Raw genomic sequence first — 20,000 nt, forward strand, 5'->3', positions numbered from 1 at the left:
ATATGCATATATACAAAGGGCTTCTTTCAGTTTCCAAATCCACTCACAAGGTTTTCGTTCGCCAGAGGCTATATAGTAGAAGACACTTGCCCAAGGTGCCACGCAGTGTGACTGAACCTGGAACCATGTGGTTCGTAAGCAAGCTACTTACCACCCAGCCACTCCTACACCTAAATGTTTATTATTATGATTATTACTATTATTATTATTATTATTATTATTATTATTATTATTATTATTAAGGTTGTGAACTGGCAGAATGTTTAGCAGTATTTCTGGGTCCTTAAGTTTTGAGTTCAAGTTCCCCTAAAGCCAACTTTGCCTTTCATCTTTTAGAGTCAATAAAATAAGGACCAGTTGAACACTAGGGGTCCATGTAATCAATGTCCCCCTCCCCACGAAATTGCTGACCTCACAATACAATACGTACAAGAATTATGAAGAAAAAAAAGTTCTGAGGTTGATTTGTTTGATTAAACATTTCAAGGCATTGCCCCAGCATGGCCACTGTCCAACGATTAAAAGAAATAAAAGATAAACAAACTTCCAAGTACTGAAGTTTGTCATCTGAGGACCAGAAATGACAAAACCTGAATATTGAATCTATCGACTCACACAAGACTCTGTACTGAATAAATATTATCAACCCAATCTACCTAAGGTGGTGCTCCAGCATGGCCACAGTCAAATGACTGAAACAAGAAAAAGAATATAATGACATATATTGCATTTTATTATTAATTTCCAAAAGTGATTCAGAAATTCCCAAGAAATACACTTTGTAATACCAAATTTAGTTAATCACATTAGTCATACCAACCACTAAATGGAACATCCACCCAACCATCTTCACTACCCTCCATCCCTGGGTGGGTTGTGGGCCTAGAGTCCTCAAGCATCTCTTCTATAAGGTCCTATCAGAAGCAACTGTCATTAGATTTTCAAACTAGATTCCCAAGTGTGAGCAGCTTAGTCTTTGGATATTATCCAAATGCCATGCTCTTCGTCTACTCTAAGAACTTCTGCTGGTTGCCTCAGTTTCAAGAATCTGTTTTATGGTTCTTTCGTGCAAATTCTAATGATGTTGGCAGAATTGGAGCTGTGAGCTCTCATTGTGTAGAATTTGCAGCTTGACCTGGCAAGACACTCTGATCTCTGAACTATGACCCCCGCTATAGAACAAGGTTCGGTAAGGTAGCCTGCACACGTCACAATATGTATGCGAGGTGACGTAATGATTTATTTGGGCTTCTGGTTTGGCATATTGAAATTAATGAAAGGATTACAATAACGTTTGCTGATTGACAACCGTAAAATGGAAGTACCAAGCTGTTGAATATTCTTGATAGATTCCTTCTGTCACACTCACACACACACACACACACACACACACACACGCATACACACACACACACACACACACACACCTGAAGTAGTTGTAAAAGTTTGAAATTTAGAATTTCACATACAGGTCTGTATTTGTATAACTTATTACATTTGTGCGTGCGTGTGTGTGTGCGTGTATGTGAGTATGTGTGGGGGTGTACGGGCATGTATATATTTACACACTATTACTTACAGCAATTTCAAGTTCTGTCATGGAAAACTATGCGTGTTTGTGTGTGAATACATGTGCATAGGTATTTATATATATTGGGTCATCCCATAAATAATGTGTTTTTTTTATAATTGGATAGATAGACAGATAGAGAGAAAGGTAGATAGATAGATAGATAGATACACATATACATCTATACACACACACATACATATATATATATATATATCATTCATACAGTTGCAGCCAAAATGTTCAGAACGGCATTGTTTTCGTCAGAAAAGTAGGTATAAGTCTTTATTAAAGTTGTTCTATACTCTATAATTTTCACAGACAATAAATACGATATTAATTGTTATTAACCGTTCTGATCATTTTGGCTGCCATGGGTTTTGCAGTAAATCACTAAATCATCCATAACTTTTGTATTATCTTCTCAAATTACACCAAAATCTCAGACAATAACAAATAATATCGTATTTATTGTCAGTGAAAATTATAGTATATAAAACAACTTTAATAAAAAATTATACCTACTTTTCTGACGAAAACACTGCCATTCTGAACATTTTGGCCGCAACTGTACATACATATACATTCATACATATAAATAATTCATACAGGTGTGTATGTGTATGTGTGTATAAAGGATAAAAATCTTTCCTAAGTCATTATAGACTCCTAGACCTGGTCTCCCGGATTCTGTGACATACATATTTAAAGCGCTGAATGGGGAAGCTAGTCTGTCCTAGGATTATTCCTTTTTACCCCATGAATGGACTGGAGCAACATGAGATTACAACACATTGCCTAGTTGAAGAACTGAAACCACAATCTTACAATCATAAGTGCATCACACTTACCACTGAGCCATGTGCCTCCATATATATATATATATATATATATATATAAATTAGAAAAAAACCACCTTTTATCAATTCAAAATGAACGATTAAATTATACCATCTAGAAAATTACATATAATAGAAATATTAAAATTAAAATAACAATAATATACCGATGATTAAGTAAATTGCAAAATAATAATAAAAACGTATATATTTGGTATTTATATGTTTTTATTATTATTTTGCAATTTACTTAATCATTAGTATATTATTGTTATTTTAATTTTAATATTTCTATTATATGTAATTTTCTAGATGGTGTAATTTAATTGTTCATTTTGAATTGATAAAAGGTGTTTTTTTTTCTAATTTTCATATATACTCTTTTACTTGTTTCAGTCATTTGACTGTGGCCATGCTGGAGCACCGCCTTTAGTCGAGCAATCGACGCCAGGACTTATTCTTTGTAAGCCTAGTACTTATTCTATTGGTCTCTTTTGCCGAACCGCTAAGTTACGGGGAAGTAAACATGCCAGCATCAGTTGTCAAGCGATGTTGGGGGGACAAACACACACACATATATATATACAACGGGCTTCTTTCAGTTTCCGTCTACCAAACCCACTCACGAAGCTTTGGTCGAACCGAGGCTATAGTAGAAGACACTTGCCCAAGGTGCCACGCATTGAGACTGAACCCGGAACCATGTGGTTGGTAAGCAAGCTACTTACCACACAGCCATATATTTTGTGAAATTTGATTTAGTATTTCTAAACTGAATTTTTCCCTGTAAGTTAGGAATAATATTCCCTCAAATAATTATTATTATATATATATATAAGCACACTCACACAACTATATGCCAAAGTTGGGGCCAGATTTGTAGGGGTTACAAAAGAGTGCAACCAAGCAACCCTCTCCATACAATATTAATTATAACAAGTTATGAAATATTCTGACAGTTGAAACCTGGAACCTTTAGGCTGTGAAATTGGCAAACATGGGGAAGGTTGTTGTTGTTGTTGTTGTTGTTAGTGTAGCCATTACTATATTTGTTGCTGTTACCATAGATTCTACTATTGCTGTTCTTGCTGTTGTTGTTATTGTTGTTGCTGCTGTTGCTGTGATTAATGTTAATGTTATTGTTGTTTGTTTTATTTTGTGTGTTTTGTTTTATATTGTTTTAGTTTTTTTTTTTTTGAGGGGGTGGGCATGTTGCTTCGTTTTAGTTTGTATAGTAAGGAGGGAGGGAGGGAGGGGAAGGGAATATGCATTAAGAAACATTGGCGTGCGTGTGTGTGTGTGTGTGTGTGTGTGTGGGTATGCATGCATGTGCTTGTGTCTATTTGAGTGTGTATGTGTACGTGTGTTAGAGTATGTGTATAGGTGTGTGTGTGTGTGTGTGTGTGTGAGTGTGCCCAAGTGTGCTTGTGTGTCAGTCCGAGTGTGTAAGTGTATGTATGTGTGTCTCTGTGTTAGTGTGTGGTGTGTGTATGTACTTATGTAATAGAAAGAGAAAGAGAGAGAGAGTGTGTGTATGTGTGTGTGTGTGTGTGTGTGTGTGTGAATATGTGTGTGTGTGTGACTGTGCATGTGTGTGCTTGTCTGTCTGAGTATGCATAGGCATGTGTGCAAATATGAGTGTGTGCATGTGAATGTGTGTGTCTGTCTATTTGTGCATGCATGCATGTGTGTGTGTGTGTTACTGCATGTGAGGGTGTGTCTGTCCACGTATCCGTATACGTCTCTGTTGCGCCAACAAACTGCAAACAACAGTGTATTGTTTATGCTGTTATCGTTGTGGTGGCAGTGGTAATATCAGTGGGGCCATGGTAGTGGTGGTGGTAGTGGTGGTGATGATGATAATGGCCCTTAAGGTCAATAACGGTGAGAGTGTGACAACGGTGATAACAGTTATAATGTTCCTGGTGGTGATAATAATGACAATGGTGATGTGATATATTGACAATAATGTTGATAATGGGGCCATAATAACGATAATGTCTTCCACGCAAGTTTCCAGGTAACTCCATACTTCCAAATGGTTTCTTTCTACCCTAAAAAACTTAAAACACTTTAAGATGGATCAGAAATGAACATCAAAGTAAATTTCTTAGCCATTCAGCACACACACATGGCTGTGTGGTAAGTAGCTTGCTTATGAACCACATGGTTCCGGGTTCAGTCCCACTGCGTGGCACCTTGGGCAAGTGTCTTCTGCTATAGCCTTGGGCCGACCAAAGCCTTCTGAGTGGATTTGGTAGACGGAAACTGAAAGAAGCTCGTCGTATATATGTATGTGTGTGTGTCTGTGTTTGTCCCCCAACATCGCTTGACAACCAATGCTGGTGTGTTTACGTCCCCGTAACTTAGCGGTTCGGCAAAAGAGACCGATAAAATAAGTACTAGGCTTACAAAGAATAAGTCCTGGGGGCAATTTGCTCGACTAAAGTCGGTGCTCCAGCATGGCCACAGTCAAATGACTGAAACAAGTAAAAGAGTAGAAGAGAGAGAGTATATATTTACTATATAAATGTGAGTGTATTTGGTTATGTATGTGCGTTTAGCTCTGAAAGGCTCTGGAATGAGGCATCTTCAAGAAAAACAAACTGATATTTGAAATCTGTGTCCATAAATAATAATAAAAAAAAATAATTTGCTACAGTCCAACCCATGCCAGCATGGAAAGCAGACATTAAATGATGATGATAAGAAATAACTCTGCCACTCTCTATCTGTCACCATCAGTCTATCTCTGTTCAATTTCATTTTATGACAGCTATCGCATACAAATCTTGTTTTCTGATTGAGTACAAATGATCAAAATTTAAATCTCTGTAACATTTTTCTAAAATGTTTATTGAATAAATGAATGACAAGCTCAGATTCAGCATGAAAAACTACATCAATATAGCAAATTTGTAAATTTTCGCTGAATTTTAAAATTTCAAGATCTGTGACAGTAACAGAGAAGGTCTCTGTATTTGTCTATGTCCGCTTTCCATGCTGGTATTGGTTGGATGAGTTGACTGAGGACTGGGAAACCAGGCTCCAGTCTTGATCTGGCAGAGTTTCTACAGCTGGATGCCCTTCCTAATGCCAACCACTCCGAGAGTGTAGTGGGTGCTTTTACGTGCCACCGGCACGAGGGCCAGTCAGGCGGTACTGGCAATGGCCACACTCAAATGGTGTTTTATATATATATATATATTCATATACATATATACACACACACACATACACACATAGGAGAACATAGTTGTAAAGCAAGGTGAAAAATAGCACCCAAATATCAAAAGGTAGACTCAATCATAGTGTTTTATTGAAGTAAAAAAATTCTTCACAGTTTGTGAAGTTTTTCAGCTTCTAAATATATATAGACACACAACAGGATTCATTCAGTTTCTGTCCATTAAATCTACATTTACTCACAAGGGACTAAAGTAGACAGCACGTTTGGGAATCGACATTCTTTATGACACAGCCATGCCTGTGCTTATATCAATACATACACACATATAAGTATGTATATACATCATCATAGTAATTTAATGCCCATTTTCCATGCTATAAATCTTTCACCTTTTTCCCTTCTCTATAAATATTTACTACACTCTCTGTCTGTCTTGAAGTGTATAGCTCACACTGAACATGTGTGTTTTTATCAGTGTGTGTGTGTGTGCATGTGTAAGGAGTTTCATTAGGGCAACAGGGTGATTCAAAAGAAGTATGTAAAGGATAATCTATTTTAATAGCATATTTTTCTCTTAGTAAAAATGCTTTTGCTTACACACACGCACACACACACACACACACACACACACACACACACACACACAAAGAGGCTCACTAGGTTCAGGATGGGGGGGGGTTAAAAGTTTAAATTACAACATTTTTTTTTGTCATTGCTTAAGTTCCAGCAATGGACCACCCCATCATCATTCCATAAAATGCTGTAATGGGGGCAAAAACATATAAAAGCATGAATACATGTGACAAAGAAACAAGGAATGTACCAGGTGGTCGTGGGATGTGCTAAAAACAGAAGCAATAGCTAAAATCTCCCTTAAATCACATGCCATTTTTGCCTGAAAATTATAGAATTATAAGCAGAAACAAATGGAACCGTGCGGCTGGGATGCGAGCTTCTTACCACAGAGCCAAGTCTGTACCGAAATAGTCTCAACAACAATAAAATACAATAAAAAAAACAGTAATAACCTACCAACAAGATTAGATTTTGGGGTACACCATTTCAAAGTAACCGTATCTGTGGGTAACCCTTCTTTTGATGCAATTATGAGGCCTTCAGCGTGTCCACCTACTGACAAAAAAAATAAGAGAAAGAAACAAAAACTACGGAAAAATTTAGAAATAAAATACAAAAATCAATATCAACACTGTAAAGATAAATATTTAAAAAAATGATTTAATTCAATTGCTTTCATTTCTGTTCAATAAAATTTACTGTTGTATGATGACTATAAATTCTGTTTCGAGAATTTCTTGACTGCATAAAACAGAACACTAACAATTGGTAGGTTCTTCAAATAATAAGCTTGGTACTAATGATAATAATAAATAATAATAATAAAGTTTTTATTCTATAACAACATAAATAATAATAATAATAATAATAATAATAATAATAATAATAATAACAATGATGATTTATAATAATAGGGTAGGGCAGTATTTACATTGGAAAATATGTAAGCACTACAAAATCAGCACTCCTGCTTACTGGTATGAAGATCAACCTGAGCCCATCGCTGGAGGTAAAAATGTCTCTGTCTTCTGGGATTTTCCAGTCAGCACCGATGGAACAATGCAAGCTAAATGACCAGACATTATTATTAAAGGATGTGAGAGAAAATACTTGTTGACTTATAGGGGATAAAAATACATCTGTAAAGGAATTTGACAAATTAAGTAAATATAAGGAACTGGGAATTGAAATACAAAAGTTGTGGCATCTTTAAGCAAGAACTCTTTCTGTTATTGTAGGTGCCCTAGGGATGTCAGAAACATCTAAAAGTGATTTAAAACTGGAAACGGGGGCTCTAATCTGTGCTGCCCAAGAGCAAGCACTAAGAACAGACTACATAAAATACAGAATAGACAACACATCAGAAAGTGATAAGTGCAGAATCTGTGGACAAAACAGTGAAACTGTATTTCATATTACCAGCCAATATATGCCACTAGCCCAGAAGGAATATCAGAGACGCTACAACAATATAGCCAGGCTTGTCCATTGGACACTCTGCAACAAGTATGGTCTTGACAGAGTGAAAAAGTGGTGCGAACATAAACCTGAAGGCATCGTCGAAAATAGAAATGCAAAGATCCTATGGGACCTTTGCATTTCTATTTCTGGTGAGGTCAGCTTTACCTTTCATAAGTACCAGTTGAACACTGGGGTCAATGTAGTAATTGACTTACCCCCTCCCCCAATGAAATTCCGGGCCAAAATTTGAAATTTAGGCTTATTCATTTATTCATTTACTTGTTTCAGTCATTTGACTGTAGCCATGCTGGAGCACCAACTTAAAAGGTTTTTAGTCAAAGAAATCAATCTCGGGACTTGTTATTTGTAACCCTAGTACTTCTATCAGTTTCTTTTGCTGAACATCACGGGGACATAAACACAGCAGCATTGGTTGTCAAGCAATGGTGGTGGGGGAGGGGGAATATACATGCACATCTAATTACATACATACATAATTACATACATACTTGTATATATATATATATATATATATATACACACACACACACATACATACACACACACACAATCGGTTTCTTTCAGTTTCCGTCTGCCAAATCCACTCACACAGCTTTGGTCAGCCCAAGTAAATGACACTTACCCTAGGTGCCACACGGTGAGACTGAACCCGGAACCATATGGTTAGGAAGCAAACTTCTTACCACACAGTCATGCTTGTGCTATGATCAGCATTTTAAGGGAATGGGATCAGTTAATGCTATCAACCCCAATACTTTACTGATACTTTATTGACATTAAAAAGATGGAAGGCAATACTGACCTTGGCAGGATTTGAACTCAGAATGTAAAGACCCAGAAGGAATGGCAGCAAGCATTTTGTTCAATACTCTAAGGTTCTGGCAGTTATTCAACACGACTACCATATCAAATATATCATGTCAAAATGCAACACAAACCATATCATTTACATGACAAAGCAAAGCTAATTAAAATCTGCCCTTTACTCATAAGATGAGGAATCATCCATGGAGATTCACCATCCTCTCCACTCTCCTCTCCAGCTCTGACCACCATTGAAAGAAGCCACCAATGGCTATAAATACTACGAACAAACTATAAACCATCTCCTTTAAATGCATGACATAAAAATATTTAAAAGAGACAGTATCGACTTTCAAAATGTACTAAAAATTGTTCATAAAGTTAACCAGGACATAAAGATGTGTGGAGGGTTAGACAAACATACATGAAGGGGATTATTAGCTGGAAGTAGGGACACTAAATTAGAGAGAGAGAGAGAATGAGAGAGAGAGAGAGAATGAAAGAGAGAGAGAGAATGAGAGAGAGAGAGGTACTGGAATCAAAAGCTTAGAACAGAAGCAACCGTATTTAGGAAGAGATGAAAATGATAGGATATGACTCAATACTAGAAATAAAATAATAGGTATAAATACACCAGTTATTAGAGTGATAAACTTTAGCATAACATATTTAGGAAGCGATAAAACTGGTGAATATACAACACAAAGAACTAAAGAGGGAAATTGGGAAACAGTATAACAGAAGAATTGGACTAGCACTGGAAATGTAAGTCAGAAAATAAAATAATGCAGTTGTGTGGTGGGAGGCTTGCTTTCCAGCCACATGGCTCTGGGTAAGTGTTATCTGCTGTAGCCTCGAGCCAACCAAAGCTTTGTGAGTAGATTTGGTAGACAGAAACTGAAAGAAGCTCATCGTGTGTGTGTGTATATATATATATGTATACATATATAGACAGATTGATAGATAGATAGATAGATAGATATGTATGTATTTATATATATATATATATATATATATGAATATGTGAAGGTGCATGGCTCAGTGGTCAGGCTTCTTTCAGTTTCTTTCTACCAAATCTACTTACAAGGCTTTGGTGGTCCCAAAGCGAGATTAGAAGACATTTGCCAAAGGATGTGGGCTGTTCCTAGCAGGGCTACTTTTTGGAACGTGTGTAGTGTAGAGAATGCAGGTAAAGCTTCTACACTTTTTGGGGTTTTTTTCTTTTTTAATCATGCCCAATGTTCCAATTATTACTGGTGTCTTTTTCACTTTCATGTTCCACATCTTGAATACTTTATTCCAATCCTTGACTATTATGTCTGGACGACTAGCTTTTATTTCTTTGTCAGTTTGAACAGGTATATCGCAGATGACTGTGGCCTGGTCGTTGTCTTGTACCTGGTTTGGCACATGTTTATACCATTTACAGTCAGTTTTTATGTCGTTGTGTTGGAATATTGTCTACAGGCAGCAAGATGGCAGAATTGGTAACATGCCAGACAAAATACTTTGCATTTTGTTCATTTTTTTTTTTTACAGTCTGAGTTCAAATTTCAATGAAGTCAACTTTGCTCTTCATCATTTTGGGGTCAAGTACCACTCAAGCACTGGGGTCAATGTAACATCTCACAAAATTTCAGTCCTTGTGGCCATAGTCAAAAGGATTATTATTATTATTATTATTATTATTATTATTATTATTATTATTAAGGTAGGGAGCTGGCAGAATCATTAGCACACCAAGTGAAATACTTAGTGATATTCTGTCCAGTTTTGCATTCTGAGTTCAAATCCCACTGGGGTTGACTTTGCTTTTCATCCTTTCAGGGTTAATAAAATAAGTACTAGATGAGTACTGAAGTCAACATATTCGTCTTACCCCCTCCTTCAAATTGCTGGCCTGATGCCAAAATTCGAAACCATTATAATCATCATTAGTATTATTATTAGTAGTAGTAGTAGTAGTAGTAGTAGTAGTAGTAGTCATAGTAGTAGTAGTAGTAGTAGTAGTACTACTACTACTACTACTACTACTACTACTACTACGGCGACAAGCCGACAGGATTGTTAGCAGAGCAGACAAAATGTCCAGCAGTATTTTTACCCATCTCTACAGCCTGAGTTCAAATTTCAATGAGGTCACCTTTGCTTTTCATTTTTCCAGGGTTGACAGAAGTAAGTACCAGTCAAGAAGTTCCGGTGATGTAATCAACTTAGCCCCCTCCCCTCAAAAACCAACAGTCCTCTGCCAAAATTTGGAACCAATATTATTATCATTATCATTATTATTATTATTATTATTATTATTATTATCATTATTATTATCATTATTATTATCATTATCATTATTATTATTATGGTAATATTCAAGAAATCATTATTGAAAAATATAAACAATATTAAATAAAGATGGAAATCATTAATACTGCAGCTGCTGTTGTTGTTGTTGTTGTTACTATTGTTGTTGTTGTTGCTGTTGTATTACATTGCATTATCGCATTGTATTATCACATTATCGTGAGCTAACTGATCATTTTAGAGATTATTGTTGTTTGTTAATGTTTATTTGTTCTTGTTGCGGTGATGGTGGTGGTGGTGGTTGTGGTGGTGGTTGTGGTGGTGTGGTGGTGGTGGTGGTGGTTGTGGTGGTGGTTGTGGTGGTGGTGGTGGTGGTCGTCGTCGTCGTCGTCGTCGTCATCATCATGACAATATTAGAGGTGATAATTGTGGTGAGGGTGTTGGTGATGATAGTAATGGTGATTTTAGTAGTAGTAGTAGTAGTGGTGGTGGTGGTGGTGATGGTGGTGGTGGTGATGGTGGTGGTGGTTATGGTGGTGGTGGTGGTAGTAGTAGTTGTTGTGGTGGTGGCGGTGGTGGTGATAGTAGTAGTAGTAATGGAGGTGGTAGTGACGGTGGTGGTGGTGGTGGTGGTGGTGGTGGTGGTGGTGGTGGTGGTGGTGCTGCTGCTGGTGGTGCTGGTGGAGATGGTAGTACTGGCTGTTGTTTTTGTTGGTGTTTTGGTGGTAGTTGTGGTGGTGGTGTGTGTTGGTAGTAGTGGTGATAGTTGCTATGGGGGTGGAGGTAGACGAGGTGGACGATGTAGAATTAGTTGTAGTGGTGGTGGTGGTCATGGCAGTGGCAATGGCATTATATTATTTTTGGTGGAAGGTGAAGCGAGGGGTGAGTGGCAGGGGTGGGTTTGTTGATGAAATGTTTTTGTATATTGACTTTTGTTATTTTACTACCACTAACCTACCAACCAGCCAACCATTATGTTCTTCCCTGCCCCACCCTCTTTCTGATTTAATTCTTAGAGAGATGTGGGGAGAGGAAAGTGAAGGAGAGATGGATAGAGAGAGAGAGAAATAGAGAGAGAGAGACTGTAAGAAAAGAGAGAGGTGACTCTGACAGAAAGGGAGATAGTGAGAATGAGAGAGAGTTTGAGAGAGAGAGAGAGAGTTTGTGAGAGGGAGAGTTTGAGAGAGAGAGAGTTTGAGAGACAAGGAGTTTGTGACAGAGAGAGTTTGAGAGAGAGAGAGTTTGTGAGAGAGAGAGTTTGTGAGAGGGAGAGTTTGATAGAGAGAGAGTTTGAGAGACAGGGAGTTTGTGACAGAGAGAGTTTGAGAGAGAGAGAGTTTGTGAGAGGGAGAGTTTGAGAGAGAGAGAGTTTGAGAGACAGATAGGTTGTGACAGAGAGAGTTTGAGAGAGAGAGAGTTTGTGAGAGAGAGAGTTTGTGAGAGGGAGAGTTTGAGAGAGAGAGAGTTTGAGAGACAGGGAGTTTGTGACAGAGAGAGTTTGAGAGAGAGTTTGTGAGAGAGAGAGTTTGTGAGAGGGAGAGAGACATACAGACAGACAGACAGAGACAGATAAACACGATTGTTGGGAGAGATGTAAAATTAGATAAACAATGAAGGGGAATAAAGAGAAAGGGGGAGGAGAGGGAGGGATGTAGAGGTAGAGAGAGAGTGAGGAGAAATAGGAGAAAGACGAAATGGAAGAGAGAAAGAAAAAGGGGATGGAGTGAGGGAGGGAAAGGGAGGAATGTGTGGGGGGTTCTTCACAGTTTCATGTCTGTGAGAGATTGTAAGATCATAACACTTGCAGAAGTGTGAAGAAATTGTGTCATGTCAGGAAACTGTGGCGAGCAATGAGAGCAGAGGCCATGGGTGGAGTGGAAAGTCGAGCTGTGGAGGACGAGGGTAGGGTTTGAACTCTCTACCTCGCCACACCACTTTGCAGGAACAGATTACCAGATCTGCTTACGTAAAAGATGCGCAGGCATGGGAGACACCTTCAGCACTTTCTGCGGCACAGGTGCAGCGGAAGGAAAGATTTTAGTGCATTAATCCGTTAACATCCGGATTATGCTGTTGGATGCAATGCTTCTTTCTTCACATGTAGCACGAAGTTTTGTCACTCAACAGGTCGCGGTCTCAAAGCGACGAAAATATTTTGACAAATTAAATTTAAAGGTTGAAATGAATCGCACAGTTTTTGTGTGTTTCTTAAATGGCTTATAAATACCTTCCACGCTGCAATTGTTTTCGTTCCAGCACACGATCTCAGATCGGGTCACTTGCTATGCAAGTACATCTCCGTAACTTTATTCACATTGTTTCAAATTAATCATGCATTGTCTTGCAGCTTCGAGATTTCAATGATGGGTTTGTTTATTTTAAGAATGACATTGCTGGGTAGACGTGAGAGGCCAGATCTGTCCACTTTGATCAGGTAGTTTGACGGGTAGAATATTTCGACTGGATATGGCTAGTTTAAATGCTACAGGGTTAATACATCAAAAAGAGTAAAGATGGCACTTATTCGGTCATGTGATATAGACAGATACTAACAGTGGACCAAGCTGCCTGGTACCTTGCTATACTCAAAAAGACCCATCCTCAACAGCAGTGTGTTGAGGCCACACATCCCAGGGGAAGAGGATTGAGCTGCAAGAGTTCAATGTGCCAGCGACACATGAAAAGTGGTTAGCATTAGAAAGGGCACCAAGCAGTAGAAACCAAATCAAATCGGACTCAAGCCTCACACAGCTTTCCAGTTTACCAGCTGTGGTCAAATCATTCAACCCATACCGTAACAGAAAACAGATGTTAACCCTTTCGTTACCGTATTTATTTTGAGATGCTCTGTGTTTCTTTCAATTAATTTTAAATATAAAAAGAATTTGGTAAAATAACTTAGTTATCATTAGCTAGTGTTTGGAACATAAATTGTGACTAAGGTTTGGTGGAAGATTTTAAATAAAATCTTATGAAAACAAGACATTTGTACTACAGAACCAGAGCCAGTTTCAGCCGAGTTGGTAATGAAAGGGTTAAAGGATATGATGATGATGATGATGATGATGGTGATGGTGATGATAGGCTCAACTTCAAATACAGAACACAGGATTTTGGAAAATATGCATGTCTTATAATGCTATGAAATATGGTACTTAATAAACTTCATTTAAATTATTGTTAGCTTATTAACGCCTTGCATTATCTTGTCAGACACAGATACTACTGACCAACCACTTGCAAAAGAGCAAAAGTACTGACAGTCAGCCTGTGATGTCATATTAAAGGGTGACAGGAGCATAAAATAGAAAAAAAAACTGTTTATGGATTGGTTGTGATAGATTGTTTGAGGCGCAAATGAAGGATTGGAGTTGAGAGGGTTAAAATATGAAAGTAATTGACCCCTTTGGATGTGGACTCACACCAAACTATCCCTGGTCCCAAGGATACAAAGCTGACCCCTTTATGTTTAAAGCTTCCAACAAAATTATATATAAGAACTTGATACAAAGACTGCATAACTTAGAACTATAACACTAGGTACAAATACTAATTAATTCATCACAGGCATTGCTTCCCAACCACATGGTTCTGGGTTCAGTCCCACTGCATGCAATCTTTGGCAAATGTCTTCTACTCTCGCTTTGGGCCCACCAAAGCCTTGTAAGTAGATTTGGTAGAAAGAGACTGAAAGAAGCCTGTCACACGCACACACACACACACTTGCATAATCATATAATTGTCTGTTGATATTTTTACACAGTAGTGATGTTGAGAACGATGGTGATGATTGTGATGCAGCAGCTACTACTACTACTAGTACTACTACTACTGCTGTTAGCAGCAGCGGCAGCTGTAGCAGCAACAGTAAGTATCAGTATGTTACGACTTGATGCCATTATCCCAATTCTGGGATGACACAAAAAGCATGAGCTTTAAGGAAATTAGATGAGGAAGGGGAGGAGGAGGAGAGGGGTCCAGGAAACAGCAATGAGTATGGGCATAATGCAAAGACAAGGATGTGAAAGAAAGAAAGAAAGAAAAAAAAAAAGAAAGAAAGAAAGAAAGAAAAGAAAGAAAGAAAAAAAGAAAGAAAGAAAAAAAGAAGGGAACAACGAAAGATTGTAAGAAAAAGAAAGAAAGAATGAAAGAAAGAAAAAGAGAAAGAAAGAAGGGAAGAAGGAAAGAAAAAAAAAGCAAAAGAAAAGAAAGAAGGAAAAGAAAAGAAAGAAGGGGAAATGAAGCAAGAGAGGGAGAGGAGGCAAGAAAGAAAGAAGGGAAGAAAAAGAACGAAAGAAAGAAAAGAAAAGAAGAAAATATAATATTAATTTATATAATATTGAAAGAAAAAAGTTGCTCTGACCATTCTCATGGAATAGAAATATAGGAAAATAGGAAATGGTGAAAAGAATTTCTTGAAAAATAATAAACTCATAGCTTGGAATAACTGGAAAATATTGAATAGACACATACCGTAAAAACCCATGTAATATGTGCACCTGTGTAATTTGCGCAGGTGATTTTCAGGATAAAATTTGTTAAAAAAAAGCTTCTACACGTGTAAAATTCACATCTAAAAGTTTTGAGAATTGCCGATATGGCCAGGGGAAAAAGATTTCCAATTTAGTGGTATTTAGCATAATTTCGTTTACTTCATCATCATCATCATCATCATGAAGTAAGTGAAGTTATGCTAAATAACTTATGATTAGATTTTATTAAATTTTCATTAAATAAAAATCATTTCTGTTTAACAGGTATCACATTGAAAGCTATTAAATTACAAAGTGTTTGTGTTGTTTATGATAAACTTTATTTTACATTTCTTGCCCACGAGAGATTATGTCCGATCTTTAGCGTACTTCTGTTTGTCTTCTCAAAGCACCAACCGATCGTAGCCGTTGCCAGCCTCAACTGGCACCTGTGCCGGTGGCATATAAAAGCACCCACTACACTCACGGGGGGGTTGGCATTAGGAAGGGCATCCAGCTGTAGAAACACTGCCAGATCAAGATTGGAGTCTGGTGCAGCCTCTGGCTTCCCAGACCCTGGTTGAACCATCCAACCCATGCTAGCATGGAAAGCAGATGTTAAACGATGATGATGATTGATGATGATGATGACACTCCATAATCACAGGAAAGAACACACATTTGATAACGTGGTTCTGGTTCAATCCCATCAATACTCCTCCCCATTCCAGTCAAAGGGTCTTTGTCTTGAAAGTTACTTAGCAACCGTGCTGGTGCCACATAAGAGAGCACTCAATACATTCTGTAAGGTGCTCAACATTAGGAAGGACGTCCAACTATAGGAACCACGCCACAACAGACAACTGGAGCCTGGAGCAGCCCTCTGGCTTAGCAGCCCCTGTCACACCATTCCACCCATGCCAGCATGGAAGATGGACATTAAATGATGATGACGACGATGATGTTGATGATGATGGTGATGAGGATGATGATGATGACCTAGTACAACAGCCACAATAACAAAACTATAATGACAACTACAACAGTGTCACACCCGCAAGAACACTACCACACCTACGACAACAACAACAACATCATCAATAACCACAACAACTACAACCTTGACAACAATCTGCACATTGACAGATATTGAACAGAAATAAAACGTCTGAAACTAACAAAGAAATCAACAAAGCAATATAAAATAAAAACAAAACAAATATGTAGAATAAAAATCTAAATTAAGCAAAAAAGTGATTAAATGGAGATAATTAAGGCCGAGAGACTAATTAGTAACTGTTAGCGATGAAGCAGACGGTGACTAACACTTTGATGGATCGTCTTATGTATAGGACTTTAGTGGTTTTGTCTTTCTATAGTGGTTGTTTTGTGGTTATTGTTGTAGTAGTAGTGGTGGTGGTGGTGGTAGTAATAGTGGTAGTAGTAGTGGTAGTAGTAGTAGTAGTGATGGTGGTAGTAGTAGTTTTAGTAGTAGTGGTAGTAGTAGTAGTAGTAGTGGTGGTGGTGGTAGTAGTGGTGGTGGTGGTGGTGGTGGTGGTGGTGGTGGTGGTGGTGGCGGTAGCAGTAGTAGTAGTAGTAGTGGTGGTGGTGGTAGTAGTAGTAGTAGTAGTTGTTATTGGTGGTGGTGGTGGTGGTGGTGGCAGTGCTGTTCTTATATAGCCCTTGGTTACTCCTAGTAGAGCAGCCCCATAGCACAGCACAGAGGTCATGGTTGTCAGCCCTGAGAGAGAGCAGTCTTACAGAGGAACACAGGTAGCCGTTGATGGTGCAGGTGTGCCACTCCATGTCAGTTATGATAGAGCAACATTATACAATTATACAATTGGTTGTGTTCGTGATCCCTAAGTTGCTGGAGGATCAGTTCTACAGCACAGAGAGGTCATCAGTTGAATGACAACATATGGACAACCCTTATGCTAGAGGTAGATCCGCTATGGCCTTACCACTAAGAAATAGTCTCAAGAAAAATTTAGCAAACACCAGAACGTAAGCGAGCAAGACAAATGAAAAGCAACAAAAATACAGATTATTCACATACATGTTTCACTATTAACAGCTTGCGTAATTTTACTTAGGCAATTTGTCCGTAGATCTTCAGTGTGACTGTCCACACAAATATAATTTGCAGAACTATATATTAGGACGTCTGCACAAAGTTGGACCTGTATATAGTTCTACCTATAACACATATGGCTAATTTTCAAATGTCTTCGTTTTGGTGCGCTAAATTGCCAGAAAATGATACTGCAGAAATTAATTTACTGCAGTGGCTTTTGCCGGTTAGAGAATGTATTAATTTAAATTTAAATTTAAAATGAGGGTGAACCTTCATACTTTTATATGCTAGACCACTGGTGTGAAATTGATGTTAATTAAATTAATATCCAATTTCTCACCTTTAAATTTATACATATATATACTTTATTTAAAAGCAGCAGAAATTCAACAAAACCTGTTACTCAGAGTTTCACGTTCCCGTTCGTCGGACAGTTTTGTTAAAATTTTTGTTAAAATAAAGCATATTACTCTACCCCTGGTATTTGAGTACTCTTTTTTTCCACCTTGTTTCACATTTATGTGTTTACTGCGGTATATATATTTATATATATATATATATATACATACACAACAGACTTCTTTCGGTTTCCGCCGACCAAATCCACTCACAAGGCTTTGGAAGCCCTGAGTTATAGTAGAAGACACTTGTCCAACACGCCACACAGTGGGATTGAATTAAGAACCACAAGGTTAGGAAGCAAGCTTCTTAACACACAGCCACACCTAGTATGTGTGTGTGTAAGTGTGTGTGTGTGTGTGTGTGTGTGTGTGTGTGTGTGTGTGTGTGTGTGTGTGTGAGAAAGGGTTGAGAGGAGAGAGAGAAGAGGCGGATATCTTCAGTTCAGGTAGAGTATTCGAAAGGCTCACCTTGTCTTTTGAGTTCTTCATGTGCCACTGCAGGGTGAAGGAGCTCCACATCATAATTTGCAGAAGAGCTGGCATTTTGTTCTTCCTGTTTTAGAAAGAAACAGAGAAAAATGAATAAATAAACTGAAGAGGAGGAGATAGAGGTGAAAGGGAGTGAAATAAAAAGAAGGAACGAAAACACAAGAGGAGGAGGGGTGGAGGAGGAGGAGGAGGAAAGGTAAGAAATAGATACATAAAACTCTTCAAGGCAGTGCCCCAGCATGGCCACTGTCAAATGACTGGAACAAGTAAAAGATAAAATAAAGATGTGTGTGTGTGGAGCAGGATTACACATATAGGAAATATTTGTCATAGAATATACATGTGTGTCTGGTTAACACCATAAACATATAAATGTAGTCTATAACATACAAACACACACACATAAGCATCTGTACCACACACACACACACACACACACACACATACACACAAGACTGGGTCTCAGACACACAAAAGCAGCCTTCAAAGTGTTGCGAGATCACAAATCACTGAACGTTGCAAACGGTAACGAAAGAACTTTGATGAACAAACAAACCGTTTGACCGTTTAGCCAATACATTAAACAAAGATCGATTAGTTTGTCGGTTGGATACTTAACCATTTGACTAATAAGAAAGAAGTGGAACTGAACCAGTGCATGTGTCAGTATTATTATTTGGCATAATGACCCTCTCAAGACACAACAAAATATTACTCGGTAGTCTTATTTTTATTACATGATTTCAAAGCATTAATCAGTGCGACTCTGTGTGCCATGGGTACGGGCTGTGATTTGTTTCAGTGCCATTATTTTCATTGTATTGAAAGTGCTTTATGTAGGCGCAGGAATGGCTGTGTGGTAAGTAGCTTGCTTATTAACCACATGGTTCCGGGTTCAGTCCCACTGACTGGCACCTTGGGCAAGTGTTTTCTACTATAGCCTCGGGCCGACCAAAGCCTTGTGAGTGGATTTGGTAGACGGAAACTGAAAGAAGCCCGTCGTATATATGTATATATATGTATGTGCATGTATGTTTGTGTGTCTGTGTTTGTCCCCTTAGCATTGCTTGACAACCGATGCTGGTGTGTTTATGTCACTGTAACTTAGCGGTTCGGCAAAAGAGACCGATAGAATAAGTACTGGGCTTACAAAGAATAAGTCCCGGGGTCGAGTTGCTCGATTAAAGGCGGTGCACCAGCATGGCCGCAGTCAAATGACTGAAACAAGTAAAAGAGTAAAAGAGAGAAAGAGGATGTAAAAGAGGTGCCAAGCAGTGCGATTTTCTGTATGTTGTATATCTTCTTAAGTCCTGGTGTTTTATGTATTTGTCGATATGTCATTTAACCATGCCAAATCCACCCTGTCATGATAAGGATTATATCTTCACTTCAAGTCCCACATTCTGGTTATCTCTATTTCCAGATCTTTGTATTTCAAGAGTTTTTCCATTTCTTTTAGAGATACCTTGGGACTGATATGTCAATCACAAAGAATATATGTATATACAACTATGATGCTGTTAGTAAAACATGTTCCTTATCTTCTTGGAGATTTTGGGTACAATGATACTAATGTGTCCATCAGTTCTAATTTAATTAAATTCTATGTCTTTGTGCAACTGAAGATTGCTCTACATTTTAAATTGATATAATGAAATGATTGCATTGTTCAATTAAACGGAGTCGCATGAAACGATCGTGCTGCATTACCTCTGGATATCCTTGTTGCTTATTTTGATATATATATATATATATGTATAACTGTGACAATTATTCGGTAGCCAAGATAAAACTCTGAGTTT

General features: G+C 38.0%; 1 protein-coding gene across 1 annotated transcript in view; it reads right to left on the minus strand.

Moving 5' to 3' along the window:
• LOC115224043 (integrator complex subunit 13) overlaps nt 1-20,000 on the minus strand; it is a 417,069-nt gene that overhangs the window by 131,366 nt on the left and 265,703 nt on the right. The window contains exons 7-8 of the mRNA XM_036513075.1: nt 18,178-18,262; nt 6,632-6,730 (exon numbers count right to left, since the gene is read on the minus strand). Of these exons, the coding sequence (XP_036368968.1) occupies nt 6,632-6,730; nt 18,178-18,262 (184 nt within the window). The remainder of the gene's footprint in view (nt 1-6,631; nt 6,731-18,177; nt 18,263-20,000) is intronic.

The sequence above is a fragment of the Octopus sinensis genome, linkage group LG24, assembly GCF_006345805.1.
Source record: "Octopus sinensis linkage group LG24, ASM634580v1, whole genome shotgun sequence".
NCBI classification, from domain to species: Eukaryota; Metazoa; Mollusca; class Cephalopoda; order Octopoda; family Octopodidae; genus Octopus; species Octopus sinensis.